Here is a 16616-nt window from a genome sequence, read left to right as displayed (position 1 = left end):
GACAACATAGTGTATGCGATTCAGTGCAGTGAGGAATGCATGGACACATATATTGGGGAAACAAAACAACCGCTATTGAGGTATTTCACCTGACGTCACAGGGTCACGTGACGCCCCGGTGTCCGCCGTTTTGGACGGCAAGCTAGCTAATGTCAACAACAGTAGCTGGTATGTTACTGTAACACTGTTTACGTTCAGTCATTTGGATGACTGTTAAAACCTTTCAGTCTCAAGTTTTTCCTTTACTGGATTTGCTAGTTTACTGAGCCAGCCAGCCCCGGAGCACTAGCTAGCTAGCCAGCCAGCCAGCCCCGGAGCGCTAGCTAGCTAGCCAACCAGCCAGCCCCGGAGCGCTAGCTAGCCAGCCAGCCAGCCCCGGAGCGCTAGCCAGCCAGCCAGCCAGCCCCGGAGCGCTAGCTAGCCAGCCAACCAGCCAGCCTCGGAGCGCTAGCTAGCTTGCCAGCCAGCCAGCCCCAGAGCGCTAGCTAGCTAGCGCCAGCCAGCCAGCCCCGGAGCGCTAGCTAGCTAGCCAGCCAGCCAGCCCCAGAGCGCTAGCTAGCTAGCGCCAGCCAGCCAGCCCCGGAGCGCTAGCTAGCTAGCGCCAGCCAGCCAGCCCCGGAGCGCTAGCTAGCTAGCGATAGCCAGCCAGCCCCGGAGCGCTAGCTAGCTAGCGATAGCCAGCCAGCCCCGGAGCGCTAGCTAGCTAGCGCCAGCCAGCCAGCCCCGGAGCGCTAGCTAGCGCCAGCCAGCCAGCCCCGGAGCGCTAGCTAGTGCCAGCCAGCCAGCCCCGGAGCGCTAGCTAGCTAGTGCCAGCCAGCCCGCCCCGGAGCGCGCTCAGTAAACTAGTAAATACAGTAAAGGAAAAACTTATACCGGGCCATGTCTCAACAGACTAAGAAGTTATTTCAATGACATTTAATAACATTTTGTTTATCCTGAGGACCGAAAGTAAATGAAAATGTGAACAAACCTTAGCTGTCAGTGAACAATCCTGGTGGAAGCAGGTAAACGTCATTCTCTAAGCCTGCTAACCTCAATTTTTGCAAATACCTCTCCCTCTGCTCGCCCTGTAAATGCCCTACGTCGCTGGATAGTGAAGGTGTTTTCTGCATCTCGCTCCTTTTTCTTTTATGTTTTTCGTTTGTCGCCTTCCTCGCATTCAAACTGATTCGAGCCGTGCCGTCCAAAATGGCAGCATCACATGACTTGGTCACGTGAGTGAAATACCTCAATACAGGCACTTGGCTCAACACAGGAGAGCCAGCTCCTCAGGCCAGGACTTGGCTGTCTACATTCATCTTAACAACAAAGGACACTCATTTCAGGATTTTAACGTACGCATTTTAGCCAGAGAGGTTCGTTGGTATGAGCGAGGAGTTAAAGAAGCCATTTTTGTCAACCTGGAACGGCCATCACTGAACAGAGGTGGGGGTCTAAGACATCATTTATCAACCAGCTACAATGCGGTCTTGGACACTCTTCCCAGACGGCTTGGTGTACGCCAGGACCCAGCTGTTTTCAGTGACTCACAGGAGGACAGAGAGAGTCAGCTTTCCATTGATCACCCTAACGGGCAATCCTTTGATCACCCTAATAACTCGCCGTTCACACCCAGCCTCCAGTGACCCACACCAACATGATGCCTCAACGACACCTTAGATGAGCTTGTCATCAGAATTCTGATTCTGATCCAGGAGAGGATAAATATCTGAGACTCCCTATTAGTCAGACAGAACTAAGGAAGCCTTTTGGATGAGAGGTGAAAGGTTTTCAAGAATCTTCAAGCAAGTCCAGTTGCCCTTTTCTACCACCCACAGTTTACGATGACCTGGATGATTTGAGAATCTTCACAGACAAGTCAACTTATTCAATTCCATGAGGCTGGCAGGGGGAGTCGCTCTCTTCTGTGGGATCTTTAACTAGGTTTAGAATGCTAGTTTAAGCTGATATGTGATTGATCTAACGGTAAAACAGCACGAGGGCTCGAGAACTTTGACAGGTTACAATTTTACTTGGCAACAGAATGTATCTGAATTCTGATTGGCTGTTATATTATTGCCCTTTTGTTGTGTTCTTGAGCCCAGAGTGGGGGGAGGGGGGAGTGACAGGGTTCTACAGAGAAGTTTTCACTGCAACCGAACTGCTGTTTTCGTGACCACGCCCCCAGCGCAGATATTCATGTTCACATTGTTCAGTTTGTTTTTCTCTTTTATTTTAGTTTTCTGTTATCTGACTCTGGATCCCAACACGGTACATCGTCTCCTCATTCTGTCTGAGAAGAACAGAGCGGTGAGAGGCAGTGAGAGAGAGCAGCGTTACTCTGATCATCCAGAGAGATTTGATTCCTGGGAGCAGGTGTTGTGTAAGGAGAGTGTGTGTGGACGCTGTTACTGGGAGGTGGAGTGGAGCGGTGCTGATGTTGTGTCCATATCAGTCTCATATAAAGACATCAGCAGGAAAGGACGGGGTAATGAGTGTCGGTTTGGATTCAACAATCAGTCCTGGAGTCTGTGCTGTTCTTCTTTTTCTTCTCTCTCTTTCTGTCACAACAGCATTGAGACTGATCTCAGAGTTCCATCAGCCTCCAGAATAGGAGTGTATGTGGATCACAGTGCAGGAACTCTGTCCTTCTACAGCGTCTCTGACACGATGAAGCTCCTCCACAGAGTCCACACCACATTCACTCAGACTCTATACGCTGGGTTTGGGGTCTACTGGGTTTCTACAGTGAGATTGTGTGATCCAGAATAAAAGTGTGTAGTGTTTTCTGTAAAATTCCTGCACGTTGCCAAGTTGTTGCTCAGTCATCTGTTTCACTAGAACACAATCCAGCTGCACAAAAACACTCATTTTAATATTTAAATTATAAAATATGCCAATGTCGTGTTCATCCCATATTCAGCCTGGATGATGATTGGCCCGCAGATAGAACCTTATAAATCCAGGTTTATCTGTGAGTTTGGGATTTTTATTCAAATATTACAATCGAAGCGTTGCAGAATAAAAGATAAGAGCACAGGAGAATAAAGTTTCCCCCAGTGATGGAGTTTCTGTGCTGAACTCATTTTCAGACAGAAGCTTTTAATACTGAGGTCAGGATGTCAGCAAGCTGCTGTATTGATACGCAACGGGGGTTTTCTCCACTTTGGATGGATATTTTTAGATTATTTAATCTGTGGGAAATAACTACAGTGTCTTAAATATGTCTTTGTGGAAATCACTGTAAACCTACAACTGACTTTTTCCTCCAAAAAACATCTCTTTTAATGTTATCATATATTGTCTGTGTGAGTAATGATGATAAATCTGTTTCTGTGAACTGGATCTGTCTGTGGTCTGACTCCTGATTTAGATTCTCAACATGATTGTTGAAAAAACTTTTTTTTTAAATACTTTTAATTTTCAATCAAATAAAGCAAAAAAAAAAAAAAAAAATCTGTTCCAGTTGTCTATTCTGATTGGTCAGAAGGTGTTGATTAATTTTCTATAACAGCAGCTCTGACAGTAGTGCAGGTTTGTATTAATGAGCTTGCTCTAATATGTTCTTGTTTCTATAGTAACAGCTCATTGAAGTGAAATTATTTTAGACCTGTGTGTTCACAAATAAAAATAAAATAAACGTGGATGAACACTGTAGTATTTAACCTGGACATTTCTCCTCCAGACCACCAGAGGGCGCCTTTATACATTTTGAATAACTTCACTTCCTCCACTCAGTTCCTGTCTGTTGTTATAAAATGCACATGGACCCTTCAGTTACTGTGACCCCTTCCAATGTGTTTGTAAATCTCCTCAGTTGTGAGCCGTGTTTATTCTGGATTGATCTCCTGTTGATGATCTCGCCTCGTCTCTGCCTTTCCCTTTGATTTTAATGATATTTCTAGTGGATGGGGTTTGAACCCTGCACTGACTGGGATTAGATAAAGTCTTGTGTTAACACTACGAGCAGATTTCTTTCTTCTCCCTTTCAGGAGATTCATTTCAGTCTGTTAACAATGTTAAAATGACCCAAAGGTAAAATGACCCGTGTCAGTGTGGGTTTCCTCCTGGTTCTCCAGTGTTCTCCTACTTCTCAAAGACACATCTAATGACTGATTGAGGCGACTCAGGATCTCTGATCTCAAACATATTCATCTACCAACTTCATTTCCATCTCAACAATCTGCTCATGAGAAAGTGGGACTTCTATTAGCAATAAACAATGCAAAATAAATCAAATCAGGTTTTGACTCCCCTTGTGGTAATAAAGAGGAATTTATTTCGATTCATTTTCACTCTTCACTAAATTCCAAACTGACAGAATGAGGAAAATATTTCAGCAGAACTGAAGTGCAGACGACAGTGAAATATTTCTGCTTTATTTCCATCCTTCAAGGAATACTCCAGAGTGAAATGCTTTCTAGGTCTATTTTTGCACGATTGGGAGTGCATACGTTGAGTTGCTACCACAGTCACGTCAATCGGATGTGTTTTGAGGAAATTCGTTTCTTGCGATTTCAACCGGAAAGCGCTAACACGGCAGTGGCCGGGGCATGCCTTTTTGCTGATACAAAACGTTAATTTTAAAACCATTGCAAAGCTCAAAACAACATGACAGTTCTGTGGAAGTGAGTAGAGGGTTCCTACAAACAAAACGAAGTGTCCCTAGCTCACAAAGCCAGTGACCTTACCTGAAGAAGTTCTTCTCCAGATGTCATCTTCAGGGGAAAGTCCGTAAAAGTCGAGTGCAGAGGGAAATGCACACATTCCAGCGGGATGGGCTCTGCACTCTGCACAATTTTTTTGATGAGTGTATTTGAATAGTGTGGTAGTGTCTTAGTGCTATTTTGAATTTATGTTTGAAAGTTTTAAGTGAAAGTTTACAAGTGAATTATCTGGAAAGTGATTGATTTTGATCGAGTTTTCAGGTTTTAAGTGAAAGATTATTAGTGAGTGTATTTTGGTCGGACTAAAATTTTGCATTTGAGTGAATTTCTTTGTGGAGTATATTGTGATAGTATGGTAGGATTTATAGTGCCATTTTTAAATTTTGCTTGAAAACTTTCAGTCAAAGTTTGCAAATGAGCAAATTCCTCTGATGCATTCCATTAGGATTTTGATAGGATTTCTAGTGCTTTTTAAAAATTCTGTTGCAAAGTGTTTCGTGAGAGACATGCATTTTAGTCGTACTAAGACAGTGCAGTATTTATTTAATTGAGTTGTTATTATTTTGGTTAAATCTTATTAAAATTGTATTTAATTTATATATGATATTATAGTTCTCTGTATTTTTACATGAGCTTACAGAAGCAAAACACCTTTGATGCAATCCAATAATACTTTCATTCACTGTGACTATTTTAAGAAATGATAAACATTCTTCTAAAGCATCACTTGTTATTTCCTGTGGGTCTCTGTATGTATACAATATTCAGGCATGAGATTTTTCAGCTAAAAATCTGATTTAAGACTTCCCTTTCATTGTTATTATATTAAAATTCAAGACAAGAGAATTATTTCAGATTTTTCACTCTGAGCTGTCTTATGCCTGATACATGAATCCCATAACCTATAGTAATTGATAGAACAATATCAACAATTCAAAAACTCTTTAATTGAATAAATTTCAAATGGTTTGCAATTAATTGGGATCCACTGTTTTTATCATTTCAACCGCGCATCATACCCTCGTCCAACTGAAAATGTCATTCACTCCCTTTTCTCCCCCATGAGAATTTTGAAAAGTTGGCAAGTATGATCTCTGGCCACATTTACCATTTAACATTCATGTGTCAGCTACAATAAAATCAAATTCACTTTAAAGAATTCCTTTATCTCACTTTAGCCATTTATTTCTTTATAAATTTTCAGAAAATGAAAAAATTGAGTGATTTATTCATTAAATTTAAATGACTGCAATTTAAACTTATTGTTTTATCATTTCTGACCACTAGAGGATGCTAGTGGACACGTGACGCTACAAGAAATGAACCATTTCCAATATTTTTGCTGAACTCACATCAGAACGCCAATTAACAGTAGACGAAGATAGACGCTGATGTCACTTCCTCTGGCGGAAAACTTCAGAAAGGCAGTGAGGTGAGGAAACGACTCTCCAAACATGTCAACTAATTGGATGGCTTTATTGGTGAATTATGCCACCAAAAAAGAACTTTACAGCCGAGGAAGGCGAGGACATTAAAAAGTCACTTGACTTTCTGGCAGAAGAAGTTTCTGTTATTAAACAACAACAGAAAACCATCCTGGACCTGGTGACGGAAGTGAAGTCGCTCAGGCTGCAGAACGCCGAGAAGGATTGGCGGCATCTCACCCACCTGGAGAACAGAGTTGCTGAACTGGAACAGTACACCAGGATGAACGATGTCATCGTCACTGGGATTCAGATTAAACCCCAGTCATATGCAAAAGCAATGACAAGGGAGGGAGAATCTGATGAACTGGGCAACAACTCTGTGGAGCAAGAAGTGTCGGCATTCCTACACTCAAAGGGAATCGATATTGATTGCAGCAACATCGAGGCCTGACACATTCTACCCAGGAGAGACAAGGGAAACACTGCCATCATGAGATTCATCAATCAGAAACATAAAACAGGGAAGGAAACTGAAAGGTACAAATTTCTACATCAACGAGCACCTGACAAAACGCAATGCTGACATCGCCAGAAAAGCACAACATCTGAAGAAAGAAAATAAAATTCAATCTACATGGATCACCAACTGCAAAGTGTTCATGAAGCTGAACGGTACACCAGAGGAGGCTAGAGTTCTGGTCATACAGAACATCAAGGACTTGGACAAATACCAGTGATGCTATCGGGACTGTACAGTAATCAATACCGACGTGACACGACACCAAACTCAACCATGACACACACCGAAATAACTTTTTCATCCATTACTCGGAACACTACTCGGTTAACGCAAATGCTTGTTGATTATGAAAACCTGGAACTGAAACCACATGAATTCACTGACCATAAACTATTGGACATAGACCCGGACAATAACTTTTTCTCAACCATTAATGACAATTACCACCATTACACAGAGGAACAGTACAATCAGTCCACTGAGGCTGTGGGGAAATGATCAATAATACACTTCAACAGCAGAAGCATGGACACTAAGGTGGGGTTTACATTAGACCGTATCAGCGGATAATCAGATTAATGTTTTTAAAACGATTAGCGTGCACACAGCAACGCCAATACACGATTAGCGTGCACACAGCAACGCCAATACATGGATACGCTCGGCTCCGCAGGCATCCTGCGCTCCAAATCACTCCGCCCTGAACAGCGAGTGCCCTCTGGAGGGTGCGCACTCTGTCCCTGCGCAGCTCACAGAGCGTGCGAGTGAAGTGCACGAGCAGTGATTCGGGACTGAGCCGCTGTGTGTGTGATCTCAGTGCATATCGGGTATGCGTATCACTTACCACTTCCAAGTGGAAGGATGGCAAGCCTAAAGACAATCATAACTACACAATGGGCAGTATTTGCATCAGTATTTGCAGTATTTTCATACTTTTATACTCTTTAATGAAAGGTGATACAAGGCGGAAGTCCGCGCCGTTTTTCAGCAGTTGCGTCACATGACCAACACCAGCGAATCAGGAAGGTGGATGTCACAGTGACGTTGTCCAATGACGATGCCAGCTAGAGCTCAGCACAGCGTATCCGTGTATCCGCGTATTCTCAATGTTTACACAGCACCGGACCAGACACGATCTGGATTGAATACGTGGACCCTGGCAGATTCCCGTTTCCCGGCATTTCCAGGTGTTTTAATGTAAACGGACAGTGCATCCGCAAAGAAAACGAGACAGATACGGTCTAATGTAAACTTGGCTTAACTTCAAACACATCAAGAGATACTTAAGTCAGTTTACTCATCCATTCAACATAATTGCCATATCGGAGACCTGGATTGACCTGGACAAAGGAGTGGATTTCGAACTGGCTGGATATGAATTTAATTCTATAAACAGGAAAAATAAAGGTGGAGGAGGAGTGGCGGTGTATGTGGACTGTAATTTGAATTATAAATTAATAGATGGCATGACAACGGTTATTGATAACTTATTAGAATGTTTAACAATCAAAATTAATATTGAAAAAAATAGAAATGTATTAATTAGCTGTATATATATATATATATATATATATATATATATATATATAGAGAGAGAGAGAGAGAGAGAGAGAGAGAGAGAGAGAGAAACTAGTATAGAGGCGTTTAAGGACTGGGTAGAAAAGACATTTACAGTGGATAATAAAAAAGTTATCTTCATTTGTGGGGATACTAATATTGATCTGTTAAACCCTAATAAACACAGTATGACTGAGGAATTTATTAATACCATGTACAGTATGAGTCTCCACCCAAAAATTACCAGACCCACCAGAATTACTGACCATATAGTGCTACCTTAATAGATAATATATTTACCAATGATATAGATAATAACATTATAAGTGGAATATTAATCAATGATATCAGTGATCATCTACCGGTTTTTATAATTTATGACTGTAATCATAAGAGAAATGTGACAGACCATAAACTTAAGTATAGAAGAGTTAGGACTGAGGAAGCCATGTTTGCATTAAATAATGATTTATTAATACAAGACTGGGAATCAGTTTATATAGAGTATAGCATTGATAGAGCATATGATAACTTTTTAAGTATATTCAAATTATTATATGATAAAAATTGCCCATTGAAGCAATATAGTACAAAACAAAACTATAATGACCAACATTGGATTACTAAGGGATTACAAAATGCCTGTAAGAAGAAAAATACTCTATATAGATAATTTATTAAATTAAGAACCAAAGAGGCAGAAAATAAATATAAAAAAATATAAAAACAAGTTAACAAGTATCATAAGGAGATGCAGGAAGGATTATTATGGTAAATTAATATATAATAGCAAAAATAATATTAAAGGAATATGGAATATATTAAATAGTATTAAAGATGGCTCTGTACAAATACATCACCCTAAATAATTGAATGACAAAGGTATTGAAAATTATAACATGGATGTAGTTGATAATAGTTTTAATAATTTTTTTGTTAATGTTGGACCAAGATTAGCTCAAAATATCTCTGATCCGGTAACAAATGATGATTGTATTGATAATATTATAAAGAGGAATTCTTGTTCTATGTTTCTTACATCAGTAGATGAGAAGGAAATTATTGATATAGTTAATAAATGTAGTCATAAAATATCCACAGATTGTAATGATATTGATATGAAACTTGTGAAAAGTATTATTGGGGGGATTTCTAAACCATTAACATACATCTGTAACTTGTCATTTCAAACCGGTACATTTCCAAGCAATATGAAAATAGCAAAAGTAATTCCATTGTATAAATCTGGGGACAAACACAACTTCACAAATTACAGACCTGTTTCTGTACTTCCTCAATTCTCCAAAATTCTTGAAAAACTATTCAATAACAGATCAGATAAATTCATTGAAAAATACAAACTACTCAGTGATAGTCAATATGGATTTAGAGCAAATAGATCAACAGAGCTGGCACTAATGGAATCAATTGAAGAAATCAGTAACTCTATAGATGATAAAAAATATGTCGCTGGGATATTTATTGCTCTTCAAAAAGCTTTTGATACTATTAATAATGATATATTAATTAATAAAATGGAACAATATGGGATAAGGGGAGTTGTATTAAATTGGATAAGAAGTTATTTGAGTAACAGGACACAATTTGTGAAGTTGGGTGACTGTGTCATCTCGTTTGAATATTGATTGTGGTGTCCCCCAGGGGTCAGTATTGGGTCCTAAACTGTTCATTCTTTATTTAAATGATACGTCTCATCTCATCTCATCTCATTATCTCTAGCCGCTTCATCCTTCTACAGGGTCGCAGGCAAGCTGGAGCCTATCCCAGCTGACTACGGGCGAGAGGCGGGGTACACCCTGGACAAGTCGCCAGGTCATCACAGGGCTGACACATAGACACAGACAACCATTCACACTCACACCTACGGTCAATTTAGAGTCACCAGTTAACCTAACCTGCATGTCTTTGGACTGTGGGGGAAACCGGAGCACCCAGAGGAAACCCACGCGGACACGGGGAGAACATGCAAACTCCACACAGAAAGGCCCTCGCCGGCCCCAGGGCTCGAACCCAGGACTTTCTTGCTGTGAGGCGACAGCGCTAACCACTACACCACCGTGCCGCCTAAATGATACATGTATCAAAGATATTTAAGATGGTATTATTTGCAGATGACACAAATATGTTTTGTTCTGGAACAAATTTATAGGAGTTAGAAAACATAATCTCTTCAGAATTGTGCAGGTTAAAAAGTTGGTTTGATCGAAATAAATCATCATTAAATCTGTCTAAAACAAAAATCTCATCTCATCTCATTATCTCTAGCCGCTTTATCCTTCTACAGGGTCGCAGGCAAGCTGGAGCCTATCCCAGCTGACTATGGGCGAAAGGCGGGGTACACCCTGGACAAGTCGCCAGGTCATCGCAGGGCTGACACATAGACACAGACAACCATTCACACTCACATTCACACCTACGGTCAATTTAGAGTAGCAAGTTAACCTAACCTGCATGTCTTTGGACTGTGGGGGAAACCGGAGCACCCGGAGGAAACCCACGCGGACACGGGGAGAACATGCAAACTCCGCACAGAAAGGCCCTCGCCGGCCCCGGGGCTCGAACCCAGGACCTTCTTGCTGTGAGGCGACAGCGCTAACCACTACACCACCGTGCCGCCAAAACAAAAATCATGTTATTTAATAATTATAAAATAAATAAAGCAATAAATGTACAGATAGATAGTGTTGATATTGAAAGAGTTTCTAATAATACATTTCTTGGGGTAATAATAGATGATAGAATTAATTGGAAATCACATAAAATACATACTAATTAAATTATCAAGAAGCATATCTGTGTTGAGTAAAGCTAAGCATGTCCTGGACTATAATTCACTCCGCATTCTTTACTGTTCCCTGGTTTTACCGTACTTAAATTACTGCTCAGTGGTGTGGGGAAATACGTATGAATGTTCACTTCATGCAATAACTATACTTCAAAAAAGAGCTATAAGAATAATTCATAGTGCTGGTTACCGAGATCATACTAATTCACTATTCTTAAATTCTAAATGTTTAAAATTCAGGGATATTATAGAATATAAAACTGCCGTAATAATGTACAAAGTAAGGAATTATAAAGTACCAAGGAATATTCAAACAATGTTCTTGAATAGAGAGGGGGGCTATAATTTTAGGGGGAAATTGAAATTTAAAACTCGCAGTCCTAGGACAACATTAAAAATGTTCAGTATTTCTATTTGTGGGCAGCACGGTGGTGTAGTGGTTAGCGCTGTCGCCTCACAGCAAGAAGGTCCTGGGTTCGAGCCCCGGGGCCGGCGAGGGCCTTTCTGTGTGGAGTTTGCATGTTCTCCCCGTGTCCGCGTGGGTTTCCTCCGGGTGTTCCGGTTTCCCCCACAGTCCAAAGACATGCAGGTTAGGTTAACTGGTGACTCTAAATTGACCGTAGGTGTGAATGTGAGTGTGAATGGTTGTCTGTGTCTATGTGTCAGCCCTGTGATGACCTGGCGACTTGTCCAGGGTGTACCCCGCCTTTCGCCCGTAGTCAGCTGGGATAGGCTCCAGCTTGCCTGCGACCCTGTAGAAGGATAAAGCGGCTAGAGATAATGAGATGAGATGAGATTTCTATTTGTGGAGTAAAGCTATGGAACAGTTTGAATGTGGAGCTCATGAAATGTACAACTATAAACCAGTTCAAAAAAAGGTATAAGGAACAGATCTTTATAAGGTAAAGGGAGGAGGAATTACAAAAAAACATTTTATTGATAATACAAATGTATATATGTGGCTATATATATATATATATATATATCATCTCATTATCTCTAGCTGCTTTATCCTTCTACAGGGTCGCAGGCAAGCTGGAGCCTATCCCAGCTGACTACGGGCGAAAGGCGGGGTACACCCTGGACAAGTCGCCAGGTCATCACAGGGCTGACACATAGACACAGACAACCATTCACACTCACACCTACTGTCAATTTAGAGTCACCAGTTAACCTAACCTGCATGTCTTTGGACTGTGGGGGAAACTGGAGCACCCAGAGGAAACCCACGCGGACACGGGGAGAACATGCAAACTCCACACAGAAAGGCCCTCGCCGGCCCCAGGGCTCGAACCCAGGACCTTCTTGTTGTGAGGCGACAGCGCTAACCACTACACCACCGTGCCACATATATATATATAAAAAAAAAATCTCCTTCTCACCCCCGGCGGGGGGGGTGGTATCCATGTCATCCTCAAGCTCGGGTCCTCTACCAGAGGCCTGGGAGTTTGAGGGTTCTGCACAGTATCTTCGATGTTCCTAGTACTGCACTCTTCTGGACTGAGGCTTCAGATGTTGTTCCTGGGATTTGCTGGAGCCACTCTCCCAGTTTGGGGGTTACTGCCCCAAGTGCCCCCACTACCACGGGGACCACACAACCCTTGACCTTCCACATCCATTCCAGCTGCTCTTTCAACCCTTGATACTTCTCAAGTTTCTCATGTTCCTTCTTCTTGATGTTGGCGTCAGCTGGGATCGCCACATCTATCACCACCACCCTCTTCTGCTCTTTGTCCACCACCACTATGTCCGGTTGGTTAGCCAGGATCTGTTTGTCAGTCTGGAAGCTGAAGTCCCACAGAACCTTGGCCCTGTTGTTCTCAGCCACCTTCTGTGGTATGGCCCATTGGGACTTGGGTACTTCTATTCCATACTGGTTGCAGATGTTCCTGTATACTATCCCATATATATGTATATGTGTGTGTGTGTGTGTGTACATATGCATAATTGTATATAATATATATGCATAATATGCATAATTATGATATTATGGGTGTCTGTGTATGTATGGATATGTGTATAGTTATAGGTATGTGTATATGTGTATATGTATGTACTGTATGTACGTATTGTATGTGTGTGTATATGCATAACATAAGTATCTGGATATATGATTTGATTTGGTCGATATTATACCATGTTGGTATGTCTTCGTATGTTGGTATGTTTTATTTTTTGTTTGTTGCTTTTGTTTTCTTCTGTATATATAGTTTATTATGGTGGAAAGTGACGTTTGATTAGCAGTGGTATAGAGGGTTAGGATTTGATAAGTTATTTACTTCTTCCTAATCCTTTCCGAATAATATTATGTTACTGCCTTGTGGCTACACTATTCTGTTTGTTTATGACGATGTTTTGATTATTGCATTTTTTATTTTTGTTTTTTTTTATATCTCCTTTACTGTTTGGAATCAATCAATCAGACTGAAAATTTGTCTTATCATAAATATAATCAATAATATTGATTCATTATGAGATGAATGGTTTATTCGGTCCCTGCTGTGTGTAATACTGTAACCGGGTTTCATGGAACAGCAGCTTGTTAGTCTCTTAAAAAAAAAGACAATAAATCCAGTAAATTTCTCAGCTTCATGATGTTGGAGTTCTGCATTATTCAGTATTTCTTAGTATCTTTTGCTCTCAGTCAATAGAGAGGTTCTTTGGAGAATTCCTGGGGCCCAGATAAACTGATCACAATGATTCGTCTTCTCCATGATGGGATGACTGTTTCTGTTCCCTGTGAAGATGAAGAACTGGAACCTTTTCCTGTGAAAATTAGTGTAAAACAAGGCTGTGTAGCCACTACATTGTTTGATCTCTTCACAGGTGTTATCCTGCATGTCGCCAAGCCGAATCTACATAATCTGGGCAGCACGGTGGTGTAGTGGTCAGCACTGTCGCCTCACAGCAAGAAGTTTCTGGGTTTGAGCCCAGCAGCTGACGGGGGCCTTTCTGTGTAGAGTCTGCGTGGGTTTCCTCCGGGTGCTCCGGTTTCCCCCAGAGTCCAAAGACATGTAGTTAGGTTAACATGGGGTGGCCTTAGGCTGAGGTGCTCTTGAGCGAGGCACCTAACCCCTAACTGCTCCCTGGCTGCTGTAGCACGGCTGCCCACTGCTCTGAGTACGTGTTTGTGCTCATTGCTCACGTGTGCGTTCACTGCTTCAGATGGGTTAAATGCAGAGAGGAATTTCACAAGTGTACATGTGATGAATAAAGTTGTTGTTGTTCTTCTTCTAATCATGGAATACAGATTGTACCATCATATCAATAAACTATCTATGTCATCTGCAAGCTAAAACTAAGGTGACTACAGCCTCAGTTGTGGAACTTCAGTATGCTGATGATGCTGCGCTCTGTTCATACTCAGAAGCTGGCTTGCAGAGAATCACAGATGCCTTTGCAGAAGCCTACAAAAGACTCAGGCTATCACTGAACTGCACTAAAACAGAGGTTGTGTGTCGACCTGCCTCTGACACCTCCATCCCAATCACCACCCAACCTGAAATTTCTGTGGATGGAACTGTTCTTAAGGTAGTCCCACACTTTAAATATCTCATCAACTATGTGTCAAGTGATATTTCCCTTGACCATGAAATTAATAACAACATCAGTGCTGGAGCAACAGCTTTTGGCAAGCTACGTAAGCATGTTTTTGATCATCACGAACTTGAGTTGAAAACTAAAATAAGAGTCTATAAAGCCACTATGATACCAACGCTCCTGTATGGGTCAAAAACATGGACTACGTACCAATATCAAGTAAAACAACTTGAGAAATTTCACTGAAGATACCTACGATCCATCATGAACGCCCAATGGTATGATCGTGTTACCAATGCTGCAATTCTTGATAGAACCTCCTTAACAAGCATTGAGGCTATGCTTCAGCAAAATAGGCTGAGGTGGTATGGACATGTTAAAATGGACGCAAAACAACTTCCTAAACAGCTTTTCTTCAGTCAGCGATCCACAGGAATGAGAAGCATGGGTGCTCCTAAGAAAAGATTCCAAATCCAAGTTTTTTGAGTTTTATAAACATAAAATCGTGTTCCACAGTGTCGAATGCTTTGAAAAATTCTAGAAATAAAACGACACTATCTGACTGAATAATTGATTGGTAATCAATCATATCCAGAATCAGTCGGACGTGGTTTTGAATATATCTTCCCTTCATGAAGGCTGATTGATATTCGTCTACATGTTTTACAAGTACATGTTTTAGATGATTAGCAGATACTAAGGCAAGTAATTTATAATCATTGCATAGTAAGGTTATAGGTCTCCAATTGCTTAGCAACAAGAAGTCTTTTTTTGGGTTTTGGTAGCAAGGTTATTAAGCCTGTCTTCATAGTCGCGGATAAACATCCTTTGTGAATGCATTCTAAAAATGCTCTATATAATATATTTTTTTAATATACATCCAAAAATATTTTAAAAATTCAGATGTTAAGCCATCGATTCCTGGTGATTTACCATTTTTCATTTGTTTTAATGCAGTTTCAATTTCTGTTATAGTTCATTCCTCATCAAGTGTATCTTTGTCTTCTTCATCCAGTTTTTTTATGTCATCATTGATGGGATAAAATAAGACGTCACATTCTGATTTATTAAATTTAAGTTACAATAAAAGAAGCAAATTTCATCCTGTACTCATTTCTGATCTTCTATTATATTATCATTGGTCATAAGCTGACTCATTTTTTTCTGAGTTTGTCTTTGATTTTCATGTCCGAAGAAGTATGATGAACTTTTTTCACCCTGTTCGATCCATCTAGCTCCTGGTCGAGTGGAAGCTCCATTTGCCTTTATTGTGTACATTTCATCTAGTTGAGACTGCAGTGACTGTAATTCTGAAATGTTTTCGAAGGATAGTTGTGTGTTATTTACTAATGTATTAATTTTATCAATCAGACCCTTTTGTTCTTGTTTCCTTATACGGTATGTGAAAGTTTTTTACCCATGCCAATTGCTATTTGTTTGAGCTTAAACTTAAACCATTCCCATTTACTCCTATCAGACATGTCTAACTCTTCAACCTCCAAAATAAGAGACTTCACCTGATCACAAAATTCACCGTGCTGTAATAAGTCGTGATTAAATTTCCAGATATTAGGAAGGATCTTATGTTGCTGAGACGTGAATAGGTTTAGACTAATCGTACAATGGTCTGTGAGCGGAGAGGCTGAAATTTCACAATCTAAAATATCATTATACAGCTCACAAGCGATAAGCCAGTAATCTAGTCTTGAACACTGACCGTTTCCTGCAGCATTAAACCATGTATATTGAATACAAGTTGGGTTTGATGACCTCCAAAAATCAATTACATTCATTGTTGTTCACAAATTCAGTATAATGTGGCTGTAAACAGGTTGTGGATTCCTGTGAGGTATTCGATCTAACCATGAATCAGGGGCTATGTTAAAGTCTCCGCCCATTATCACTTTTACTGAAGTATATGATGTTTTCCATTCGTTAACAAATTTACTTCGTTTTGAGTACATGCCTCTATTGATCGCATTATTGTTATAACCACCCATACATAGTAAGATATAATGTTTATCATTAATCTCCACTATCACCATTAACCAGTGACCTTCTGTGTCCTCTTTATGATCAATTCTCATTGATGATTTTTTTTTTTACTTTTTTTTGGACAT

The 16616-nt window shown here is 40.6% G+C and overlaps 1 protein-coding gene across 1 annotated transcript in view; it reads left to right on the top strand.

Moving 5' to 3' along the window:
• Positions 1 to 3172, top strand: part of LOC132880637 (E3 ubiquitin/ISG15 ligase TRIM25-like) — a 25643-nt gene extending 22471 nt beyond the window's left edge. The window contains exon 6 of the mRNA XM_060913798.1: positions 2219 to 3172. Coding sequence (XP_060769781.1) covers positions 2219 to 2751 — 533 coding nt within the window. The 3' untranslated portion in view covers positions 2752 to 3172. The remainder of the gene's footprint in view (positions 1 to 2218) is intronic.
• The last annotated feature ends 13444 nt before the right edge of the window (positions 3173 to 16616 follow it).

This window comes from Neoarius graeffei, chromosome 2 (assembly GCF_027579695.1).
Source record: "Neoarius graeffei isolate fNeoGra1 chromosome 2, fNeoGra1.pri, whole genome shotgun sequence".
Lineage (NCBI taxonomy): Eukaryota > Metazoa > Chordata > Actinopteri > Siluriformes > Ariidae > Neoarius > Neoarius graeffei.
Note: the sequence above shows the minus strand (reverse complement) of the source record. Positions and strands in the feature narration are given on the sequence as shown.